General features: G+C 32.5%; 2 protein-coding genes across 3 annotated transcripts; both read right to left on the bottom strand.

Annotated features, from left to right (window-relative positions):
* Positions 1–403: 403 nt before the first annotated feature.
* Positions 404–4,355, bottom strand: LOC133697511 (glyceraldehyde-3-phosphate dehydrogenase, cytosolic). The gene is made up of 11 exons (XM_062120125.1): positions 3,976–4,355; positions 3,800–3,900; positions 3,563–3,678; positions 3,367–3,466; positions 2,730–2,876; positions 2,573–2,633; positions 2,389–2,486; positions 1,551–1,693; positions 1,166–1,249; positions 855–944; positions 404–721 (listed from the first exon to the last, which is right to left on the bottom strand). Exons 1-11 carry the CDS (start codon positions 4,001–4,003, stop codon positions 676–678), a joined length of 1,014 nt encoding a protein of 337 aa, XP_061976109.1. The 5' UTR covers positions 4,004–4,355; the 3' UTR covers positions 404–675.
* A 2,722-nt stretch (positions 4,356–7,077) lies between these two features.
* Positions 7,078–10,392, bottom strand: LOC133697500 (probable flavin-containing monooxygenase 1). 2 transcript variants are annotated; one of them, XM_062120105.1, is made up of 5 exons: positions 9,891–10,392; positions 8,967–9,207; positions 8,204–8,382; positions 7,729–8,078; positions 7,078–7,638 (listed from the first exon to the last, which is right to left on the bottom strand). In XM_062120105.1, the coding sequence occupies exons 1-5, from the start codon at positions 10,344–10,346 to the stop codon at positions 7,290–7,292; spliced, it is 1,575 nt and encodes a 524-aa protein (XP_061976089.1). In that variant the 5' UTR covers positions 10,347–10,392; the 3' UTR covers positions 7,078–7,289. The 2 variants fall into 2 exon arrangements, with proteins under 2 accessions (XP_061976089.1, XP_061976098.1); XM_062120114.1 differs by having other exon boundaries at positions 9,897–10,392.
* Positions 10,393–24,973: the final 14,581 nt, after the last annotated feature.

Raw genomic sequence — 24,973 nt, 5'->3', positions numbered from 1 at the left:
TGTGGTTTCGACAAACGTTTTGTGCGCCCGATATGGCTTTAATGTCCATCTCTTCTTGTTGGTTCTAGATTTTCAAAACCGAGGCGGCCTTGGCGCCTTGCACCGCCAAAGATAAACATCTGTGCACACAAAAAATTAGGATGATGATCCGACTTTTTATCGGGCCTCTGAGCTTTAGAGGAAGATGGGACTTTTAAAGGCATTGATTGTTAAGAGAAAGAATATACGTAAACATGGGTGGAGGGAAGCTGGTCATCCGAGCAATCGTGGCGTGCCTAGGGCAAATACCAGCAGGAAATTTATCTCAAGTTATCAACAATGTCATCCACAGCCACATTATTCATGTAAAATAACAGGTGAAAAAGGCATTTCCTGCCGGAGGAAAGGATGCAAGGAACGAGGATGCACGCGAAACCAAAATTAACTCGTAGAATTAAGAAAATTGTAGCAGTTTCTCAGTTTGCATCAGGGGAGAAAACACAGAGGAAACATGATCATCAAAGTAAAAAGTTGGAAAGAGACCACATGGTGTCTATAACCAGTCCCAAAAATAACATGGTTCAATTATAATTATTCCCAAAAATCTCCTAACCCTGACTCGTATTAAACTGCATGCTAAGCCGAAAAGAGGAGGCTCTCCTCCATCGCAAGATCAGCCAGAACTACAGAGCCGGCTTATTGCACAGAGGCGATATGAATGATCAAGTCAATCACGCGAGAGCTGCATGGAAAATACAAATAAGAAAACATTAAGGATCAGATAAAAGAAAGACAAGGTGACAGAGAAAAGAAACAACAAATCAGCCAAGTATAAAATCAAGATAGCTTTGAATAGGTCTGGAAATAACCATTACCTGTAGCCCCATTCATTGTCATACCAGGAGACAAGCTTCACAAAGTTATCATTCAATGCAATTCCAGCCTTGGCATCAAATATGCTTGACCTGTCAAATTCCAGCCATTGAAAAGCCAGCATGAATTTTAAATCCACCCATAATAGAACAAGGAAACCTTTTTCTTTCCTTTTTTTTTTGAAAAGAAGTTGAGAGTATGCGAGGGGGGTATGTTCTCATGTATATAGAGAACTCCCTCCCTTTCTCTATGCAAGGGCAAACCATGTCACTTAGAGTCGATGCATAATTGTATATAATCAGGCTCTCCTCACCTGCTGTCACCCATGAAGTCGGTTGAGACAACATCATCCTCAGTGTAACCAAGGATTCCCTTCAGATTGGTCTCAGATTCCTCCCTGCATCACAGCAAAAAAATAGGACACAAGGCATGAGCGATCAGAGACTTCAATAGGACAGTCAATCATATAATGCTACCCTTTGAATAAAGTCTGGCAATTTAGTAAGTGTAATTTGTTAAGTCCCTTTAAAGACTGGCACTCAATCACTATAAGAAAAACTAAATGGTTCATGATCTTTTCATTGGAAAGTATTCAAAGATTTTCCAGGCTACAGCAACATGCAGGAGAGAAACCAAAACAAAAAGGATGAAGATAATTACAGATGAAAAGAAGAGGGTTTATGGTTTATGATCCTTACTTGATAGCTGCTTTGATCTGGTCATATGTAGCCTTCTTCTCAATTCTCACAGTGAGGTCAACCACTGAGACATCAACTGTGGGAACACGGAAAGCCATTCCAGTCAACTTTCCATTGAGTGCAGGCAAAACTTTCCCTACTGCCTACACAATCACAAAATAACACAGATTATAAAGGGATTTGATGCCAGACGAGAAGGAAAGAGAGAGAGAAAGAAGAGACGAGTGGGGAGGAAAAGAGAATTTGAGAAAGTGTAGTTTCAATGCCGTCTAAAGCCCCACCAAAAAATTAGATTAGGTGCTATATTCATAGACAACCAGGAGTCATTAACGAAATAACTGAGAGAATAAATAACTCATAGCCCAACAAAAAACAACTAAATTCAATACATTCATTTTTTGTAGATAAAAATAACAAAACTCCTCAAGAGGTTCCTCTTTCAGGCTTAGAGACAAGTTAGCCACATCGATGACAGCAAAATAACAAAATATCATGCATCTATCATCACATAAAAAGGGATTCACAACATGCATACAAAAGTAAATTAGAAATCCAGATAAGCAGTTTTCTAGTAAGATAGGTATCCCATGAGGAGGTTGTTGATCTTTACTTCTTGGCATAAAGAGACAACGAGAAACATGAAATATGGTAGGATTGATGGTGAAAATAGACGAGTGCTTTTTGGACAATGGATACTTAAGATGTCCGAGAAGAAGTCCAAAAAACAAAGGTTCGCCTATTATTAACTCACTTCTATAAGAAACTATTGCTGCTCAAAATAATGCTTGCGGTATGCAAAGCAATGGCAGGTGAACTATTTGATGCCAGTCATTAGTACCTTAGCAGCTCCAGTGCTGCTGGGAATGATATTGAAGGAAGCAGCTCTACCACCTCTCCAATCCTTCATTGATGGTCCATCAACAGTCTTTTGTGTGGCTGAATAACATAGAACATAAGAGAATCAGTCAAGGAGAAAATGTCTACATCAATTGGATTCGAGTAAATAAAAACACAGCACACACCAGTAATGGAGTGGACAGTAGTCATAAGACCCTCAACAATACCAAACTTGTCATGAATGACCTACAAGCATATACATACATACAAGAAAGATGTCAGTACAAAACTAAAAAATTTATTGTCATCCCTTTTACAACAAGAGAAAAGGAAAGAGCCCACCTTGGCCAAAGGAGCAAGGCAGTTGGTAGTGCAGCTGGCATTGGAAACAATGTTGAGATCAGGCTTGTACTCCTTCTCATTGACACCCATAACAAACATGGGAGCATCCTTACTAGGAGCAGAAATAATAACCTTCTTTGCACCACCCTAGGATCAAACCATAAAACCAAGTAAGATACGTATGCAATTCACAAAAAACATATTAAAAACTAAAACTAACAGCTCGACAACCAACATGCATTTTAACAAATCCTTCCAAATGTAAAAGTTACCAAACCTCAAAACAATAAGAAAAAGTTAAGCTTTTAAGCTTTGTTTTCCCAAGAAATGGAAAATTCAATAGAAACTTCATTCACACCCTATCATAAGAGGACGATTTCCCAGAAAAATTCAAGTGACAGATTTTGGAAACATCATAACCTTTTCCACCCTAGAACATGCATTTTTACACTACACATTACAAACCTACAGCATATAAAACAGGATAAAAAGTTACAATGATTGAAAACATAGTTCAAGATTTGAAGGAAACTATCTAGAAATAGTGCATTTCAAAAAATAAAAACCCAAGCAGAGTATAATCTTTATTATCCAGATACCCATATCGTAAAATATGAAAATAGAAAATATCAAACACCTTCAAATGAGCAGCAGCTTTGTCCTTGTCAGTGAAAACACCAGTGGACTCAACAACAAAATCAGCACCAGCAGCGCCCCATGGAATCTCCTCTGGGTTTCTAATTACAAGTAGAAACAAAACATCAAACCACCTCGTAATATAAGTACTTTGATTAACAAATTCTTAAAAAAAAGAAAGAAAGAGTTAGTCACACCTGACACCAAAAACAGCGACTGGCTTGTCACCAAAAAGAAGAGTCTTCTCATCCTTGACCTTGATATCTCCGTGCTTCCATTGCCCATGAACAGTGTCATATTTGAACATGTAGGTCTACAAAAACACAGCCAGCGTAATATATATTAGCGGATCAGACGACATGTCATTCAGGATGTTAGATTTCAAAAGAGCCAGAAAACGAAAGCTCAAGTAAAATAAAAAAGAGAGTAAGTGCCATGTAATCAGTGGTGATAAAAGGATCGTTGACAGCGACAAGCTCAACATCATCTCTCTGCAAAGCAACTCTCGCCACCAAACGCCCGATCCTTCCAAAACCTACATTTAATTTGATTTTAAAAAACAAAATAAAAACACTAAACACAACGACGACGACGTTGAAAAATCGCTCACCGTTGATACCGATCTTAATCTTGGCCATTATGATGATGATGATGATGAAGAAGAAATGGAGTGTAGTGTGATGGTGAGTGAGGTGCTTGCTCTTCTTTGTATATAAATATTATACAACGGAATTAAGGAGCGATTCTTGCGATCTTAAGAAGAAACGGTTAGGTTGAGCGGACTTGTCGAGGCGGTGATTACGTGACGACCACGTAATTTCCTAAAATTGGAGGGATCATGCACCGTTGATTTCGATAACCAGCGGTTTAGAATTGGTTAAGGACTCCAAATACAAGATTTTTTTTTGAAAATGCAAAAATTAGTAAGCTTGGAAGGAAGAGAATATTTGACATGATGATGACTCCGTGACACTACGATATCCTTATTTTCTATTTTACCTCTACTTTACTAAGAGGCATTATTATAACTCTACTAGGAATTTTCAGGACTAAACTTTATTTGTTTGATTCCGTTATAATGTATGTTTTGTGCTTTATGTGCTGAATATTTACTTGTATTTTTTTCTAAATTATTTAATATGTCATTATTTTATTTTTGAATTTTTCATACAATTATTTTGTTTTGAATGCATTTCATGTTTGCTTCGTCTGGATATGAATTTCTATACCCATTTTTTTTTGCACACATATTGCCTTAAGCTAACAATAAGAAAATTAGTGGTGTCCTAGTGGGTTTCATTGTGGACAAGAACTCATGAAACCTCGATTTTTATTGAAAGTTTATAAAGTCATGATTACTACCTAACCTACCTACACGTAGGACGCGTTTGGAAACGCGGTTGTAGCTGTATTTTTAAAAAAATTGAATTTTTTTTGTTAAAATTTAATATAGTTTATACGTTTTGGATCGTTTTGATATGCTGATGTCAAAAATAATTTTTTTAAAATGAAAAAACATCATTGATATGCATTTTGACACGAAAAGTTATTTGAAAAGCACCCGCAACCACACTTCCAAACACGCTCGTAATGGCTAGAACCTTCCTCTAAAATGTCTCCTTATAATATCATTGAACAAGCTCGACGTGTATGAAATTTCATGAGATAAATAACAAGACAATCAAGATCTACTTAAGAACATGCCACAATTTACACTCATACTCATGTTAATTTGTATGATGAATTAATAAATTATTTTGGATATATATTTTTTTATTTTTGGTTGAATCAAAATTTTAAAATTATATTTTTGATATGTATGAGTTAATGCATTTAAGCTATTTTTATATTTTTAGATGAATGGAATTTCTAAACTACCTGCCCATAATGTAATGCAAGGATAATACATCAACACATTTCCCACATTTTTTATTAAATGGAAATTTTGAATTTTTATTCTCAAAATGGATGAATTAATTAAATTTTAATGGTTTGATGTTGGAGAATATGTAAATTACCTAATTTTCAAATGAATAGAATTTTAAAGTTTTCTTCTCAAGTGATATGGGTTAAGGCTTGAAGTGATGATTCCATATTTCGGATGAAGGGAGTCTTAAACTAACTCCATAAAATGTATGGATAATGTGTGTGTTAAGCTATTTCCCACATTTTAATTGAATGAAAATCTTTAATTTTGTTCTCAAAATGGATGGATTAATACACGTTAAAGGTTCAATCTTAATTATATGGATCTACAAGGCAGTTTACCAGATCCCAGTTCGATCCGTATACCATGGCAGAATCAGACAAAATCCATATCCAATACAATCATTTTAGCACCCATCATCATGCATTCTTGCATCTTCTACTTATTTTCTTTGCATATTTCTCCAGTAGTAGAATGTAGAATAAATATCCCTCCTGAATCCAATTCCCTCTCAGACTCTACAACACAAGACTCAGAGAGAAGCAAATTAAACATGAAAAAAGGGCCCAGTTAGAAATGAATCCTTAGAGAAAAATTGACAATTTAAGAAGAGAGGTAGCGAAAATTACAAATCTACTTGGGTAAGCGCTGCAAGTCATCCCTACGAAGAAAAAGACATTTACGAGAAATCAAGAATTTACATAGGAACAACCCTTCGTCAATAGGCAACCTAAATCCTGAGTGTGCAAGCAGTCTTCTTTGTTTTTTGTCCCCACAAAACCATGGAGCAAATGATGCCTCTCTAATTAAGGTCTCTATATGCTAAAGTACCCCAAACAATTGACTAGACAGATGAGGAGCCAAGAACGACAACGACTCAAACCAAAGAATGACAACGACTCAAACCATGAGCAAGTAATGTGTAGGAAATGCCTGAGATGTAACAGGAATTGGATTCTGAGGATCTAAGTGTAAAGAGAAGGAAATTAGGTTCTGACTTAATTACTCAAGAACAACCCCTAGCTATAGTAAGAAGAGAAAGAGACGACCTGCTAACCCAGATACAACAACATGTTTTCGAGGAATTGCAGGAGGAGGAGTTCAGATTAGCATTGTCAAGTGCTAAGAAAGAGCAAGACCGCAAGATGACAAAAATGTCACAAGCAGTGTCGCAAGCTCAGAAAAAAGTCAACAAAAGCAAGCAGGTGGAAATGGCTCATAAATTAACAATAGCGAAGTGGTTGCCAGTTCTAAACGAAGAGGAGGAAATTCGATCCTCCGCTGTAAATTCAACAACAATAAATTGTTGGAGACGACGTTTTCTTCACTGGTAGATTTCACTGAGTTCCACCGATTTGTGCTTGCAGCCTAGGTATGTCTGGTGGATGCTCTTCAATCTATGATCACTAGTAACTTTGAAATATAGAATGCGAAATGCAATGTTAACAAAAGACTCGTAATAAAGTGTAATCCTCAGCAAGATAGAAATTAAACTCGGTCTAATTTATCATTTAGTTTAAAAAATTAAGATATAAACTAAGAAATATACTATTATTTTATTTTTTAAATTAAAATAATATTATTTTTTTTAAAAAATACATTTTAACCGGATTAATCCAATTATAAATTCACTTTCCAAGTTACCGGGATGAAAACTCCATATTAGCTTGTTTTTTTAACACCTGACCATGTTCAGAAAATGATTTAATAACCGTGGTTAGAACAAGGAGCAGTGTGTACCATTATACAACGGATACTTTATTAATAATCATTCTGAAGAATTAATTACAACAACACCTTATTTTATCATTTATCAATCAAGTTACAGGAAGCTCAAGGACGTACGTGGATCATAGCTTCCACTTTCCCAAGAGTACACACAAGTAATTCCATCATACTATATTTTCTTACTAGAGCATGTCTGACCACAGAATATGGATTATGATACTATAATTATTTTTATTTTTATTAATCTAGACATATGGATTATGATGCTGCTAATTTTCTTTGTTTTCTTCGTAGTCTTGGCTGTTATAAGGGCTGAAAGCTTCCGAGAACCAATTCTTCTTCCTCCAAGAATTCCATCCCATCTCTTCACAGATATCATCACTGTGGTTGATACTGAAAGTGGAAATGCAATGCCTCTTGTAAAATCTGGTAGTCCTCTTCATGACTTGTATCTCTTCATTTGTTTGTTCAAGCATCTTTTCAATGCCTGGAAGCTTGAATTTCTCATCTGCTAGTCTAGCTAGCCAAATGCATCGCAGCTCTGCGGTGTGCAGGTTCGATACACTTTCAATATATCCCACGAAAGCCATGTTAGGAATCAATGGATGAATCGTGCCCCTGCCAGATATGTATTATCCATTTAATCAGGCTCATGTATCATCATTTTCTAGAAAATATTGAGTGTGAAATCATTTTACATTGATTTACCTGTACAAGGGCATGATCCCAGAAGAGTCTACAACAAGACTGGAAAAGGGTTCTGGTAATAAATCTTGGAGCTTCTTTTTTCCTTCATAACCAGTGGCAAGAAGCACAACATCAGCCTCTAATCTGGTTTTATCTTCAAATTCAATTCCTCGACTCCAAAACCACCACTTTGATGCTCTTTTGAACAGTATATTTCCCTTGTCTGCCTCTTCAAAGAAATTTTCAGGCAAGATAGCCATTTGGCAAGATGCATAACCCTCCACGAATGGGTGGTCTGGTTTCAACCCATACTTCGCAAGGGGAAGCTTCCACGCCAAATAAGACTCTATGAACTTGGAAATTCCTCTTCTCTGCTCAAGAAATTAATTAAGGATAAATATGATATTTGATTACCATAAACAATCATAGTATGTATTATATATTGTCGTCATTAATATTGGAAGGGAGAAACTAAAATTGATCAGAATATAAATACCATGGGAGATAGAAGAAGGCACAGAAGGGTCTTGAACAAGGTTTGGTGTGGCCTTTCATGGAGGAATTGAGAGGACCTTGTTGAAAAAAACAAGAAAAATGGCAAGCCCCAAATCCAGTATGAAGGAACAGTCCAATGTAAAGTCCTTATCACCATTGTGCACGGCTGTCCTTCTGGCCCTTCAACGAAACAACAAAACCAATTACACGTCACATACAGTATTTATTTACCACCTAATTGCATTAATTTCCTTGGGAATTAGTAAATGAGGAGACTCACTCCCTCTCTCTACCCAAATGACCAACGTACGAACTGCCTATATAAATATATAAAAGATGGGCAATTTGTTCCTTAAGTCAAGGAAGTCAAACTTCCCACTTTATGGCCATTTTGACTGCTCTTCTCAGTCTAATTAACAGAAGAAAATATGGCGTCATGCCCCTATTATTACCCAAAAACAAAAAAAAACAAAAGAAAATTAATCATGAAATTATTATTTTTTGTTTTCAGTCTCACGATACCCAAATAGTAATTAATAATAGATATTTTATTAGTTATTTTTTATATCCATGTAAAAATACCAAACACAAAGAGAAAAAAAGTAAAATTTAATTATGATTCATAAAAAATAATTATCTAAAATCTCTTTTTTTAGTAGTATTTTTTTTAAAGCGAACCCAAAAGTAAATAACCATGAAATTTCTCGTTTATAAGGACCAATTCCGATATATTAACAGGTGGTCATAGAGATTGATAGACATACCTTGGTTTGCAGCTGCACACTCCACAGCTAAATCAAGAGCTGATTTCTTGTAGCCAACAACGGCAACCTTTTTTCCTTTGAGAAGCTTATGAGCAGCATCTTTGTCGAGCTTAGCATAATCCAGAGCGTGCAGGACTTTGCCGAGAAATGCTTCTTCGCCTTGATGGGGTGGAAATACTGGCATTCTTGGCAAGTCTCCATACTTTCCAATGCATACGACGAGAAACTCGAAAGCATACCACTATATGTATATATTCCATAAGTCAGAACATCATGATATAACTTTCACAATTTATTGATTAACCACTTTCCAATATTAGAGTGCATGAGATATCTCAACTTTTCTTAGCTTCAGTGAATTAAAAGTCGTAACATTCAAGACGGCCTTTTTCTCTTTTCTTTTTGAGAAGTAAGCAACAAATTCAAGACTTTTTTATATTTATTACATAACATATATTTGAATAATAGCTAACATTTTGAGAGCTAGCTAGCAATAATTCAATTAATTGAATTATTTGATTTTGTTCTAAGAGATAATTAGATTTCAAATCTCACAATTTGGGAAGTCAAGGAAAGAATCTTGGCTACATAATCAAGCAATTAATTAAACATGATTAAAAAAACTAAAAAATATCAATAAATAAGGAATACATACATACATACATACATATATATATATATATATATATATATATATATATATATATATATGGCCGATCGAGTTCTAATACTCATTAGGCATAAATCTCTAAATTGATGTGGGTACTGCTTATATCTCTTACGATGTCTTGAACTCCAACCTTTCTATAATTATATTAACTAGAAAAATAGAAGGGAGCGACGATTAGCAAAGCACACGCACACTCTTTAAAGCACGTATATATATATATATATATGTAGTAGCTGATAGAGAATTAAAATAACCTGAACCTTCGTGGACTGGTTAGTCTCTACAGCTACCTCCCAAGCAGGATAGCCATTCAGCAAGGATCCATACTCTTTTGGTTTCATGTCAAGTTGGCTGGTTCGGTCACCAACGTACCGAATCTCCACCACCTTGGAGTTGAACTTGACATATTTCAACACATCGAAATGTGTAGCATAGTTGTGCAAGTATTCCAAAACTTGGACATGAGAAGGAAAACTCGCATTATCCCTCTCGGGCCAAGGGTAATCTGAAAACTCGAAATCACATCGAGGTGTTTGGAGTTTAGTAGAACTAAAAGAACAATGTTTCCAGACACCCCCAATTGAATTAGAGGCCTCAAAGACCAGTGGACTGTAATGTCGAAGCTGTTTAGCGGCAGCAATGCCGCTAATTCCTGCTCCAATGATCCCAACTTTGCTGGAACACTGAATGTGGTTTTTCTCACAAGCCATTTTGGTGTATGATGATATATAGCTAGAGCTAGGTTTTATAGCTTGTGTTGGCATGTTGGGTCTTCAAGTTCTGTATCCTATTTATAGGGCTCGAGGAGGTGATCCTTTCTTCTTGTAAATGCGAAGAAATGATTTAAGTGACCATGTTTTTTTTTTTTTGTTTTTTTAGTGACGTAATATATATTTATTAAGTGAGTAGCTTCATTGAATAGTAGTAGTTCATGTTATTATCATTTTGATTTTGGTTATTGCATATGATGTGATCGCTAGCTATATTATATTGTCTTCAAAACGAGCTGTAAATTTCATGCTGCCTTCTCTCTTGTTTCATTTAAAGGCGTATCTGTCTGGGGAAAGACTTGTAACCAAAATGTTTGGCAGAATAGCACTTTCCTCCAAGTTTAGGTTTCAAGTTCAAATATCCATTTGGAAATAAAATTTTATCAACTTGAGGGGGGGAAAAGGTATACAAACCTACACATTCTTGGTAGGTAAAACGTGTGCATGCATGTTGATAGTCTGCAGTCTGCACTACACTCCTCAATGCTTCTATGAATTAATTAATGAATTTAACCTACCAGATGCCTCCCTATATTAATCACGACTTGCCTTCGCATCGATTATATATATATAAAACAATTATATATATATATATATATATATATATATATATATATATATATATATATATATATATATATATATATCATTGACAACACAAATACCAGCGGGTTTCACCTTATACATGATGAATTAATTATGCATTGACTCCAACAGGAGTACGAAAAGATATATATGTTAGCTTAGAATTAAAGCCTTGAATTCATGTGTTCCCATATAGCTCAAAGAAGCTTTGAATTCCTGTGTTCCCATATATATATATATATATAAACATAATAATTTGACCACAATATTCTTATACCGCGTCTTTTCGTACTCCTGTTGGAGTCAATGCATAATTAATTCTTCATGTATAAGGTGAAACCCGGCCGCTGGTATTTGTGTTATCAATACACACACACACACACACACACGTTCGTATGTATCCACCTCAGCTAATACCAAAGATTCTTAAGAATAATATGAAATTATCGATAATTTTAAAATGCATGTGTTGACTTGATCATGCCTTAATACTAAGATCAAGTCGCCTTCTTTTTTTAATGAATTGAACAACAAGGTAGAGTCTTCTTTATCACATGTTGAAAGCATCAGTAACTTTAAAATGTGTTGACTTCATACTTTAATATGTAAGATCACGTACGTATTTCAGTGATCAGTTCACACCATTGGTTTTTTACCGTAGCATATTTGTTTAAACATTATTACTTCTACTGAGAATGTTTATTTATTTTCTAATATAACTTGAAGAATTAACACTTTAATAGTATATCAAATAAATATATATAAATATTAATTTGGGGGAAACAAATAAACGATTTCCGTACTTTTAATTATGCAGGGTTAAGAAGTAATATAAAACAATTATTAATTTAAGCTTTTGTTCGAATTATGATTATTTTTTAAAATATTATTCAAAGTATTTTTAACCTTAAAAGTTTTCAAAACTTGTTGCATATTTATATGACGGCATTTTTAAAGTGTGGGGCCTTCCTAGATTCGAGGTTCTTCGAGAATTAGGGATGAAAAACGAGGGAAATGAAATTCCACAAACCTGTGCTATATATCTTTCATATGTGAATATTGGATTTATTTCTGGTGCAGAGCAAATAAAATGAGTAAAAACCCAACAAAATGAGACTTTTTAAAGGAGAGGGATATATCAAATATAAATTCAGCACTGACGACAAAATATAAGTTGTTTGGTCAAACACAATGTGTGACAAGGGAAGCATCCAAGAAGCGAAAGAAGAAGTTCTATGGGAAGGTGAATATTTGGATTTTATATCCCGGGGCCGTATGACTTTATCAAGCAATTAAACTAACACGTTGGAAATTTGTGCATGATGCAGATGATGATACACACACACACACACTAACTAACTAGAAGGTTACCCCGCAATACGCTATATATATATGGACACTTCGAAAAATTTTAAATGCAAAAAAAATATTCAATGGCTACTAATACTTTTTTTCCTATCAACTTCACAGGTTTAAAAGCAACTCGAATAATCAGTAAAAACATAGTTGGAAGGGCAATATATTATACCGACTCGAGTTAACTTAATAATCTGCTATATTTATGACCTAAACCATGAGATAATAATAATCCCATATAAAACAAATCAAAATAAATTATAAAATCAAATTCTCAATCAATCCAATATTAAAAAATAAAATTAAAAAAATTCAATTAAAAAAAACAGTCTGAGTCAACCCGAGATAACCTGACAAATTCATGATCTGAGTAAATCAAAACAAATTATAAATCTCAATTCTCAATCAATCCAATGTTGTAGGATGAAATTGTAAAAGAACAATAAAAAAATGGACATAAAAAAACAATCTGAGTCAATCTAGGTGGACTCGCCAAACCTATTATCCAAGTAATGAGATTGAAATAATCTCATAGAAAGCAAACAAAAAAAACAATTGGGATCGACCCGGGTTGCACAACCAAACCCGTGACTCGGGTCATGAAATTAGGATAACCCCATATAAAACAAATCAAAAAAAATTATAAAACATAATTCTCAATTAACCAATTATTAAAGAATTAAATTGAAAAATAATAATCTAAATAAAAATACGATAAAATGATTAAAGTCAATTTAGATTAACCCACAAAACTTGTAATCCAGATTACAAGACCGTAATAACTTAATAAAAAATAAACAAAAAGAATCACAAAATCTAATTTCTAATGGATATAATTTTAAAATACAAAATTCAAAAATATTATTAATTAAAAAAATCAAATTAAAGGGTTTGTTTGGCAGTATGGTTGCGGTTACTTTTCAAATAGCTTTTCGTGCCAAAATGCATGCCAATGATGTTTTTTTATTTTTTAAAAATTATTTTTGACATCAGCACATCAAAAAAATGTGAAAACACTAAAAACATATTAATTTGAAGTTAATAAAAAAATAAAAAAATTTCAAATTTTATCGAAAGTGCTTTTAAAACGCAGAAACAAACAGGCCTTAATCAGCAGGTGACAAGAAAAAAAAAAAAAAAGGGAATTAATTATCGCTAAGTAACAAATAACAATGTTGTCAATGTTACCTGTTTCTTTCAATTTATTGGACTTTCTAATTTCCTACTCGATGATCAGTAGCGATCAATGATCATCCACCACCCCAACGCTCGACGTTGTTAGGCAAGCAGCCACCGGTTAATTTAACTCTCATGGTTAGACTAACAAGACAAGTTTGCTTTTTTGTTTTTTTCTAATACAACGATGCTAGCTCTTAGCCACCATTTTACTCTGATTGCTAGCCTAACAAGACTTGTACATGAGATGTTCCAATTATAATTATTAAATTCAATATGAGTACTTGAGTGAGTTTTGTTTTATTTTATTTTTATTTTTTTAAAATTAAATCGGGTTTAATTAAATTGTGGGTTATCCACTAGACCGACTAGGTCAAATTGTATCAACTCCAAGTTAAATTTTTTAAAAAATAAATAAAAAAATAAAAAATAAATCAGCTAAGTCCTGCATTTTACCAGTTAAGCCGGGTTTATTATCAGCTATTGCAATAAATAAAATGAATGGTACAAATACACTGAAAAGTTTCAAATGCAGAGAAATCAAAAGCCAGGTGATACCTGGAAATTACCTGGGTGATACGGTGCAGGCGAAATTTGGAATTAGGACTGCTTTTTCTCTTTTTCTTTTTCCCCTTGGATCATGGAAAAACCTTTGCCCTTGACGAACAAAATTCTTGCTTTCCATTTTCCAATTGAGAAGAAAACATGCACGTGCAGTTTCCACCCAGATGGTTTTGTCCCTTTCCCTGGCAATGAGCTAAAAATTCTACAGATTTACATGTGCTTTCTGAATCGCAGCAACCTTTCTTCCAACAATGAAGACTTAATTTACACTGCTAATTAATTATAATCGGTCAGTAATGCCATGTATATATATGGTCATGATACTCATGCTATATATGAAAAGACAGGGAATGAAAAATGGTCGACTAGAATTTTGGTTTTTGGTCAGCATCTCTTAATTTTCCTCTATCTATCTCTTTTTTTCTTGAATATAATCATAATTTATTAAGAGATGATACACATATATGTATATTTACACTTATTTATTATACATTCTTAATCAACATTTTTTTATTAGAGTATAAAATTATTATTCTTGAACTTCTAACAAGTAAAATGGTCTCAATCCAATAACTTAACTTGTTAGGTGAGGTCTCAAAATATGATTTATATTATTTTTAACACACCTTCTCAAGTGAAAGTCTTTTGAATTTAAAGCTTGCAAAGACCTACATTACCTTGTACTGAATTTTTATCAATACATCCTTCAAAGTATTTTATTTTAGAATATACATACACTCACCACTACTTAATTTGCATACTATTTATTTTAATTAATATAATAGAGGTGACTTGGTCAAACTTGTAAATGTTTGATCATGCATTTTATAATACCAAGTCAAATCGTTAAGGAATGTTTAATGAATACTAATGGTAGATTTATTATTCAACTTTTTTTTTTAAAGTTTCAGTACATTCCATGTATGCTTTAATGTTAACCAGTACATATGATGATATTTTTTATGTGAGTTTTCGGGGAAAAAAAAAATAAACATACCATTTAATAGCATGGATGTATTTAAAAGTGTAATTGTGGTTATTTTTTAAAGTGTTTTTTTAAATATATTAAAATAATAATTTTTTTTTATTTTTTAAAAATTATTTTTGATATCGGCGTATCAAAAAGATTTGAAAATACTAAAAAAAATATTAATTTAAAGTAAAAAAAAATTTTAAATTTTTTAAAAACACTTTAAAAATACAAAAAAAAAAGAACTAAATAAAATATTAACTCTAATAATAACTTTCTTCAGTTAAGAAACTAATTTAAATGCGCACCGAGTATGATAGAAGAAGGAAATTATAGAAATCTTCATTTCATTTATTAGTTTTTTTCACTATATTGATTTGAGAGGGATGTTAACAATGCTTACCTTTTAATTATTTCAAAAAAGCATTTTCTAATAGGTTATTTAATTTTTATAATAAATAAACCCTAAACTTCAAATCAAAACTATATTTTATTTATTAAAATAATATTATTCTTATTAATTAGGATTGGATTATTATTGAACCAAGTTTAATTTGTATTTGATCTATTTAATATACAAGTACTTAAATACAAATCAAGATTATTGCATTTCAAATCCATTTAACTACATCAGGCTCAAATTCAGATCAAGATTCAATCTATTGACAAAGACAAAAAGAGCTAAATTGTGGAAATCATTAAATTCCATCATCGACAAATTAAATATTCAAAAGAAAAGTACTCCCACTTTCTTCTATTCTTTCTTTTGGGTTCTGGATTTCTGATCAGAAGTGCACCTCACAGTGCATGAAAATGATTCCTCACAGTGCCATTCAATTAAATTTAGGCTTAATTTTTGGGTTCTTTAGGAGTCTTATGGTCTCTTTGTATTCTACTTTTGTTTTTAATAATATAAAAAAGTTGACAATTGGTGGTCACTTTTTTTAAAACTAATCAAAGTGATTATGAAAATGGTAACTGTGTTCATTGATTTTCAAAGACTTATAAGAACTGAAGACTATTAGAATTAATATCGATTCAATCCTATATTTTGATACGGTATCAAAGCTTTTTTTGTCATATCTTGCTATCTTTAATTTTGTAGTAGAAATCTTGAGTTTTTTTTTTTTTTCCCACTCAAATGAATGGACATATGGGATTTCTATGATACTTTAACGTGTGGAATTTTACATAAAAAAAAGGGAATATGCTCAAGGGGCTGAGACAAAGACGCCAAATTCATATCCATATCAATAACAATGACAGAACGAACCATGCATGCATGTGCTTGATGGCTCTGATCAATTGGCATTTGCCCCAGGAGTCAGGTTGCTTTAATTAGAAAGGAATTTCTTGCAATCCAATGAACCTTACTATTGAAACAGGTTGTCTTGTGACCTTGAAAGTTTACAGGAAATTGAAGCAACATTGACATCTTCAGCAGAGCTATATATATACTCTTGGCTGACAAACAATCACTTAGTCAAGTAGTGATGTCTATAGTTTTTGTTCCTATTTTGTAGAAAATACGTTGTTGGCTTTGTAATGTTTGGTCAGGATCGCGACGTCTTGTATATTTAAGGGTGATGGGTGCTGCCTGCTCAGGCTGGCCAAACTTTTCTTTCAGTCTGCGCATTTCACTTTTAATTATATATATATATGGCAAGTAAGCGTAGTCATAAAGGCAAACGCTTGCTTTATCTTCTACATTATGGTTAATTTTACACTGTTTGTGTTTATTCCACATCAGTTTTCGGAGAATTAATCACCAATTGAACGAATTTCCATGTTTCTTCTTTCCAGTTTCTCAGTCAAATGATGGCTGCTAGCTGTCTCATTTACACAATAAATTAATAAGAGATTTACAAGAATCTTGCTTCGCGTTACTTTAAAAAGACTTTAACTTTGATGACCATGAAAGAACTCGCCTCTTAATTCTCTGTATATTTATCTTTATATTTTACACATATCTCTAATATATCCTTTATGTATAATTGTATTTATTATATTCTTATGTCATAAAATTGAGCCAAACTAATTAAAATTATAACGATTATCCTCCTAAAGTACATGGGTTTTATTAATTTTTATACAAATTTATGTGAAAATGTAGACATGTCTTTTTTTTTAGATTAACGTGGGTGTCCGGGTTAGTTTGCGCGCACCTCGACTAATTCCACGGGCCAATTCATATATACCTCTACTCAGAGCCTGACCAGTTGAATTATACCTCAGAGCCTGACCAGTTGAATTATACCTCTCAGGATTCATGTCTTTTTATTTTTAGTTTGACGATAAGGATGTCTTCAGGCCAATTCATATATCAATCAAGACTAAATTCCTCATTTAGGTGATTTTAAGGGTGTACCTTCTACTTTAGTGTAAAAATATTATAATTGCCCTTTTAATTTTAAATAATTTCACTTAGTAAATTTATAAGATAATTTCATATTGAAAAAGATAGATTAAATAAAAATATTTATGTCCATCCCTATATCAATAAAGCACATTTGTTTCAAAATTGGGATCTTTGTTCAACTTCCAAGTCTTCTTTTTTTTAGAAAGAATGATATGATTGGTTAGACATTTTATATACCTTACATAAAAGATAAAAGTATTTCTTGAATTTATAATGTCAATTTCTTAGCATTGTTACTGTTGATGTACCTTTTTTTTAATAGCAGTATTCAATACTAATTCTAGCTTCTACTGTGATCAATCATGCCTTACTTCTAATAACTCTCCTTTTATTCCAGGGGTAGTTATTGTTGTTATCACCTTGGATAAATGATCATTATCCACCTTTATTTTCTTTTCTAAGAAGGAAATATGACTAACCTCAGGTGCTTTTTAGATTGGATTTCTAAAGACAACAGAAATATTAATGCCAAGTCTTCGTGAGTCATGCAATTTGCAATATTTCTTCTCCTCAATATGTTTAGTAATGGGAATTGTGTGGTTATCAATGAGCTTAATTTTTTCCCCATGCATCAGTTGATCAAAAGTTTCTTTAGTTATGTTGTTGTTAAAAAAGTATTGTTTACCCTTATTGAGCGCTTCAATAGCTTTTGCTTCTTTGCTACTAAGCTTGATGGCCTCTTTATGCTTTCTTAATATATTAATCTCGAACAATCATCTCTTTTTAAGTTTTGCGATCAAAATTTGTTGTTCCTTAACTTTCTTAAACTCCTTGTCAAAATCCGAGTTGATCATTAGGCCATTTCAACCTCATTCAAGTATCTAATAGGTAGGTTCTCCTTAATGGCTTCTTTTCTATTTGTTTTCCCAACATGTTTTCATACCAAACAACATTGTATGAAAGGATATAAATATCAATATATTTGATCATGAATAATCTCTTCTAGTATTCCATTGTTTTCCCTCTAGAAATAACTTGATGAATTCCTACTCAATTATATTGGAATTAACTTTATGCATTCTTACTCTATTATAATTGTATTGCACTTCATTTTGAGATTCTTAAAACAAAGTACATAGCTTTTTATGGACTCTTTTAGTCATGAACAATTCTAGCCAACCTAACCAACATTACTGTTAGTTCTATTTTTTAAAAGTGCTCACAAAAATGAGTCTCTATTTGCTCTTAACTATTGATGAAATTTAGTTGTAATATGGAGAACTAGTGAAAGGTAGCTTTGATTAATGAAGAACTAAACAACCTTAGGTTCACGAAGAGATTAACACCATTTCAATAATGATAAGCAAATTTGGTGACATGTTCCCTTGTTGACTCATTGTCTTTAAGGAGACAAAGATAACTATGCTTAATGAGTATGATTTATCTCAATGTTGAGAGGAAAAATCAATAATTTCAAGAAATGAAGAGAACTACTCTTAACGAGTATGATTTATCTTAATATTTTTAGGTAGAATTCATTAGTGCTTCATGCTATATTTCAATCTGACTTTTCATTGAACCTATTTTGTATAAAACACCTTATGAGATCTAGTTTGAGAAAAAAAATACCTAATATCTCTTACTTTGTTTTTTTATTCAATTTTTTTATTTTAAATTCAAAAGGAAGTTTGATACTAATTCCTATTAGAGTATTTTTCTTGGTTATTTCACTACTTGTAAATTATATTTGGTATATAATAAAAGGACTCTTATTATTAAGGAATCAATTTATGTGACTTTTTATTAATCTAAACCATTCGATTCAAAAAATGCTAAAGAAACCTTTATAGATATTGATCTTCATAAGTTGAACATGGATAGAGCTTAAGAGGTTATATTGAAGAATAATGAATCTATAGAGGAACCTTAAATTACACAAAAGTAAGATGACCATGAAATGATGTGTAAAACCCTTATGATCTCCTAACTAATATAAAGAAGCAGAGAGGATTACCTCAAGACATCATCTTTGAAGATATTTAAAAAGATATTTAAACTAGATCTGCCTTAGTAAACTATATCGATAATATTACTTTTATCTCTCATCTTAAACCCAAGACTTATGATGATAATTTGAAAGATGAGTATTGTATACTTGTCATGCAAGAGGAACTTAATCAATTTGAGATAAACCAAGTTTAGGAACTAGTTCCTACATTTAATAGTGGCAAAACATCTTCTTCTTTTTTATTGTCGCTGATGGTTTTTGCCAACATATCACAAATACAGAAAGAAGAGAAAGGAGTTCTTTGTTGGTAGAGTTGAAAGGGATGTTGCACCACCGCTATTGTTGGGTAAAGAATTGTATGTCATGGTGTTGTAGTACAATGACATTGTGTTTGGTTTTCAATCTGGTATGCAGAAGTTTCTTGATTTTGATGTGACCCACAATTGGATAAAGCAAAGTATTTTCTAGAAGCTTCTTTACTCGAAGATCAATCTTTTTCGCCATGACCTTAATGTCATGTACATTGAAAAAAATGTGTTTGAAAATATTTTTAACACGGTTATAAATGTGAAATGGAAGATAAATGACAACATGAAGTCTAGAATGATTATCCATAGTGAAAACCAAACCTAGATGTTATGTCCAGGTTGTTCAAGATGGTAACAATGAAATAACTTTGCGAGATGATGTCTTCCAACTTGATGAATTAGTTGATCTATATTGAGTTGATTTATCTATCAACATAGAAGAAAATTCAAATTCTCGCATTATTGAGAATACTTTTGTTGATGTTGATGTTGATGTTGATGCTGATGTTGAGGAGTTAGATGATGTTTTGAGAACCAGCGGACATATAAAAGTCGATGAAGATGGTGATAGTGATGAAACCAATGTAGAAAATTACGATGAAGATGGTGATAGTGATGAAACCAATGTAGAAAATTACGATGAAGATGGAATTGAAGAAGAAGAAGACAAATCTTATTAATTTACACAACATGAATGTGTAATGAAATTAATTATAATGAAATTAACTATAATGAAATATTTCAAGATGAAATTAACTTTAATATAAACACATTGATGTGAATTTATTATTACATGACAATGAAACATTTACTTTTTGTGATTTTATTATTATACGCAAAATTGGTGTTATTGTTTTGTATTGTGCTGTGATTTTAAGTATTTGCAGGATTGATAGATAAGAAATACATATACAATTTAGACACATAATTTTTTTTTTACTGATGGACTATAAAATATCAACAAATACACCAACAAATAATGTTTGTCGGTATTTTCCCGAAAGCTTTAAAAATGTTCATTTCTCAATTACACTGTTAATTACTAATCATTATAGATGGAATCACCGATGATTAATGTCTGTCATTATTTCCCTAAGATCTTTGAAACAACTCATTTCTTAATGGAACTATTAGTTACTGTTTATTACAAATGGAATCACTAATTTTTAATGTCCACCGATATTTTCTCGAGAGCTTTGGAACTGTTCATTTCTCAATAGCGCTGTTAATTACTATTCATTATAAATAGAATCACAATGATTAATGTCCGTCGCTATTTTTCCAAGTGCTTTGGAACTGTTTCTTTCTCAATGACACTGTTAATTATTGTTCATTACAGATGAAATCACAAAAAAAAAAAGAGTCGTTAGTGATAGTAGAATGGGTTTCTAATTTTTTTCAATTAAATTGAAATTTTCAATTAAAGATTACAGGCGGAATCACTAATGAAACTTTTAAAAACAATTATTTTAACTATCCAATAGTAACTTTATCAGTAAAAAACCCCCAAATTAAAAGACTATAATCCTTAATTTCATAATAGAATGTGCAACCACTTCTATCTTTCTCTCTACAACTCGTTTCTCTCTTTGCACCAAACACCCATATTTTTTTTCTTCTCACTCCCTCTCATTCTTTTCCTTCCTCGCACCATCCTCACGAAAGGAGAAGACCCCACACAAGGTGAATCTCTTTCTTATTCCTTTTTGGTTTTTTATCTTTTTGCCAAGTTTTGTTAAGTTAACTTATATTTTTTTTTTCATTCTCAAGCTATTCCAACAAGGTCATCCACATCCTTCAAGGTCAATCTCCTTTATCATCCTTTTTCTTTAGTTGTTCAAAATTTAATTAGTGTGGATATTATTGTTGATAATCTGAATGGCATGAGATTTTAACTATCCAATAGTATATGTTTGTTTATTATGCTATTTGTGCCTTAAACATTGGTTGTTATTTGTGTTAATTTGTTTGGTGGAAGAAAATGAGGAAAATAGGTGAAGGAAAGTTTATTTTTTGGGTTTTTCTTGGAGTGTTTGTTTGTTTGTTGAGAAATTAAAAAAAAAGAAGGAAAATTGAAGAATAGGTGCTTGATTTCCTTCAGAGACAAAATTAGTGAGGCATGGTTTCTTGACCACACTTTTCACTTCTTATTTATGAAGTTTTGATTATTTTTTTCCAGCTATAGTTTCTAGGTTTGTAAAGAATGCACAAATTTATGTACGAGTGATAGTCTCATTGGATTTGAATTTACCTTGTTGTCAATAGAAATGAGCTATAACTTCTTTTCTTCTGAAATACTTTAAAGAAAGGTTTTCCATACCAATTACTACTTTACATTTCCTTATGGTCATTTTTTGAAATGGAAACAAATGAGGAAAAAGAGAGAAAATAATTATTTGCTGCTATTATTGATATATTAGTGATTAAGTTAAATTTTTAATTGTTTCTTAATTGTCATTATCAAAGATTCTAAAGGTATCCTTTGATTCACTTCTTAATTAATTAGTAGGATTAACATATTTTTATTCTTAGACACCAACTAATTATACTTTCATTAACACATAACCAACCAATTAAGCAATAATTTGCTAAGTTTTTTTTTTCATCAGTACTGGCAGAAATAGAAAGTGTGCTGCTTAAATTTATACATCAAAGAAATTTATTGATGCATAGAAAATTCAGCATATTAAACAAAGCTAGCTACTAGAGGGAACATTTGTGTTCTTCAATATCCTAGGTGGTAGAGTCAAATGAGATTAAGATATTGGACTTATCACATCTATATTGATGAATGTTGGCATGGTTAGTTTAATAAGAAAGTGACAGAGTAGTCTAGTCTACTTTATAATTGAGATGAATTGAAATTTAATTGTTTATGTTTTTTTTGTGTGCATTTCATGCATGATAGTTTTATAATCTTGCTACATATTGTCTTTAAATTTGTTATTTTTATGGATTGAGAATTAGGTGATAACAACATTAATGTCACTATATTAGTCATAAATAAAATCAATTGGTTTGTTGCTTTATTTTTTTTTATTGTGTATGCAAGTAATAAAATTTTGGTTAGTTTCCCATATAAAGGAGATGCTGCCAGAGTTTTTTAGAATAAGAATTTTATTATCTTTTTCAATATTTTAATTTGTGTAGATGCTTAGGAGAAAGTCAGTAATGCATCGTATGGATAAGATCGCTACTAGTTTTTTTAGCAGTGTTTCTAATGATCATAAGTCATTAGGTGCTGATCGTGAACAGGCTCATGAAGCACAAACAACCATTCTCGACACGGGTTTATAAAGTGCAATGTCGTCATGCCGAGTGTTGTAACCCAATTTTGAGTCCCCATAAAAAAATAAAAATAAAAAGCCAAAGGAGGTTAGAAAAATAACAGGAGGTAGAAGCGCTCAGAAAATGATTGGAAAATTGGTCAAGGAGGTTAAAAATACAAAGATTTGATTTTTGACAGTATATTCTTGAAGGATGAGAGCCCTGTTGAGAAGGAAAATTTGAATTTTGAGAAGAAAAGCCCAAATTTGGATGTTTATGGACTTAATTGGATTTTTATTTTTGAATTTATAGAAGATTTGATTGCAAGAAAAATTAATTTTTAAGTCAATTTGGGCTTTAATTAGAACAAATTAAAGTTCTGGGCCAAATTATAATTTTTAGGAATTTATTAGGTCCAATCAGGGGCTTAATTGCATAAATATTGAAGTTTAATAGCCAATTAGGGACTTAATTGAGAAAATCCGAAACCAGGGACCAATTTGGAAAAGGCGCGTAAATTAGAGGGGATGTATTGTATTTGATTCGGGGCCAAATTGAAAATATTGAAAACTGGAGGACTGATTTGAAAACAGCGCAGGGAAACCAGGTGACATGTCAACTGTTACTGTTCACTTTCTTCCTCGAAAAGCTGCCCGAGTGGCTGCTTTCCAGACGCATTTTCCGGCTCGTCTGGCCTTCAAATCCGACAAAACATGTCCACCTGAAACCCTTTTATCCCGGAGAATGGTCCGGTCGGGTCGACAAATTTAGAAACGGCTCCGTTGAGTGGCTCAAAGTGGCCACCTCGGGCAGTTCACAGCCTTGAGCTGCCAAATTTGGCAGCTCGAGGTGCACACTTTGAATCAACAGTTTGGATTGCTTGAGTCGAATCAAGGGCTGAAAATTTTCCCCAATATAGACAATATGGCCCTCTTATACCGCCTATAAATAGAATCTCTGTTGAAGACCTAGAGGAGGAGAAAATCGGGTCCAAAGTCAGCCAAAAAACCAGCATTTTCGCCCAATTTCTGCAGATTTCTTCCTTTACTTCCAACGCCGGCCTCCACCGCTGCAATCACCGGAAGCACACCGTCATCCTCAGCCACCGACCACCGTCATAGCCAGCCGCCACGACACCAACACTACCAGGAACAAAGCACTTCCTCTCCACCGCCACCAGGTTTGCCCCCTTCGTCGCTGTACATTTCTTTGCATTTCACTGTTTAAGTGAAATATAATTCACTTGAACAGTGAAATGCTATTTCACTGTTCACTTCAAAAATAATTCAGTGAAATGTTATTTCACTGTTCACGTGAGGCCTGCTGGGTTCAGCCCAGCCACGTGGGCCTAGCTCGGTCCAGCCCAAAAAACAATAATAATAAAAAAATAAAAATTCTTCAAAAATTATTTCAAAGAATTTGTGATTTTTCTGTAATTTTATTACTGTATTTTGGTCAATATCGGTTTTGTATTTTTATACTGTAAAGATACAAATCCGGTATTAAAATACCCGGTTTTCGTCAACAAAAAAAATGTTTATTTAAAAAAATGTTTTGTTTTCATGCATACGGTCAATACCCTAACATTGTTTTTTTATGCTTTTTATCTAGAAAACAAATATTTGAAGTTTCAAAAAATGTGTTTTCGCATGGATTTCTTAAACACAACAAAAAAATCATTTTTCTTGCATTTCTGGATTTTACAACATGTTTGTAAAACTCCAAAGGGTATTGGCCAATATTCCAAAAAATATAAAAATCTTATTTTTGGGGAATTCATCTATTATTCACCACTAATGTTTAGATAAAGAAATCCTTAAAGGACGAATATCCAAAATATTATCGGGGATAATTTGTTATTATTCACCGCTAATGTTTGGATAAAGAAATCCTTAAAGGACGAATATCCAAAATATGATTGGGGATAATTTGTTATTATTCACTGTTAATATTTGGATAAAGAAACCCGTAATG

This window comes from Populus nigra, chromosome 1 (assembly GCF_951802175.1).
Source record: "Populus nigra chromosome 1, ddPopNigr1.1, whole genome shotgun sequence".
Classification (NCBI taxonomy): Eukaryota; Viridiplantae; Streptophyta; class Magnoliopsida; order Malpighiales; family Salicaceae; genus Populus; species Populus nigra.
The sequence above is the reverse complement of the archived record's forward strand: the minus strand, read 5'-3'. Positions and strand labels throughout refer to the sequence as shown.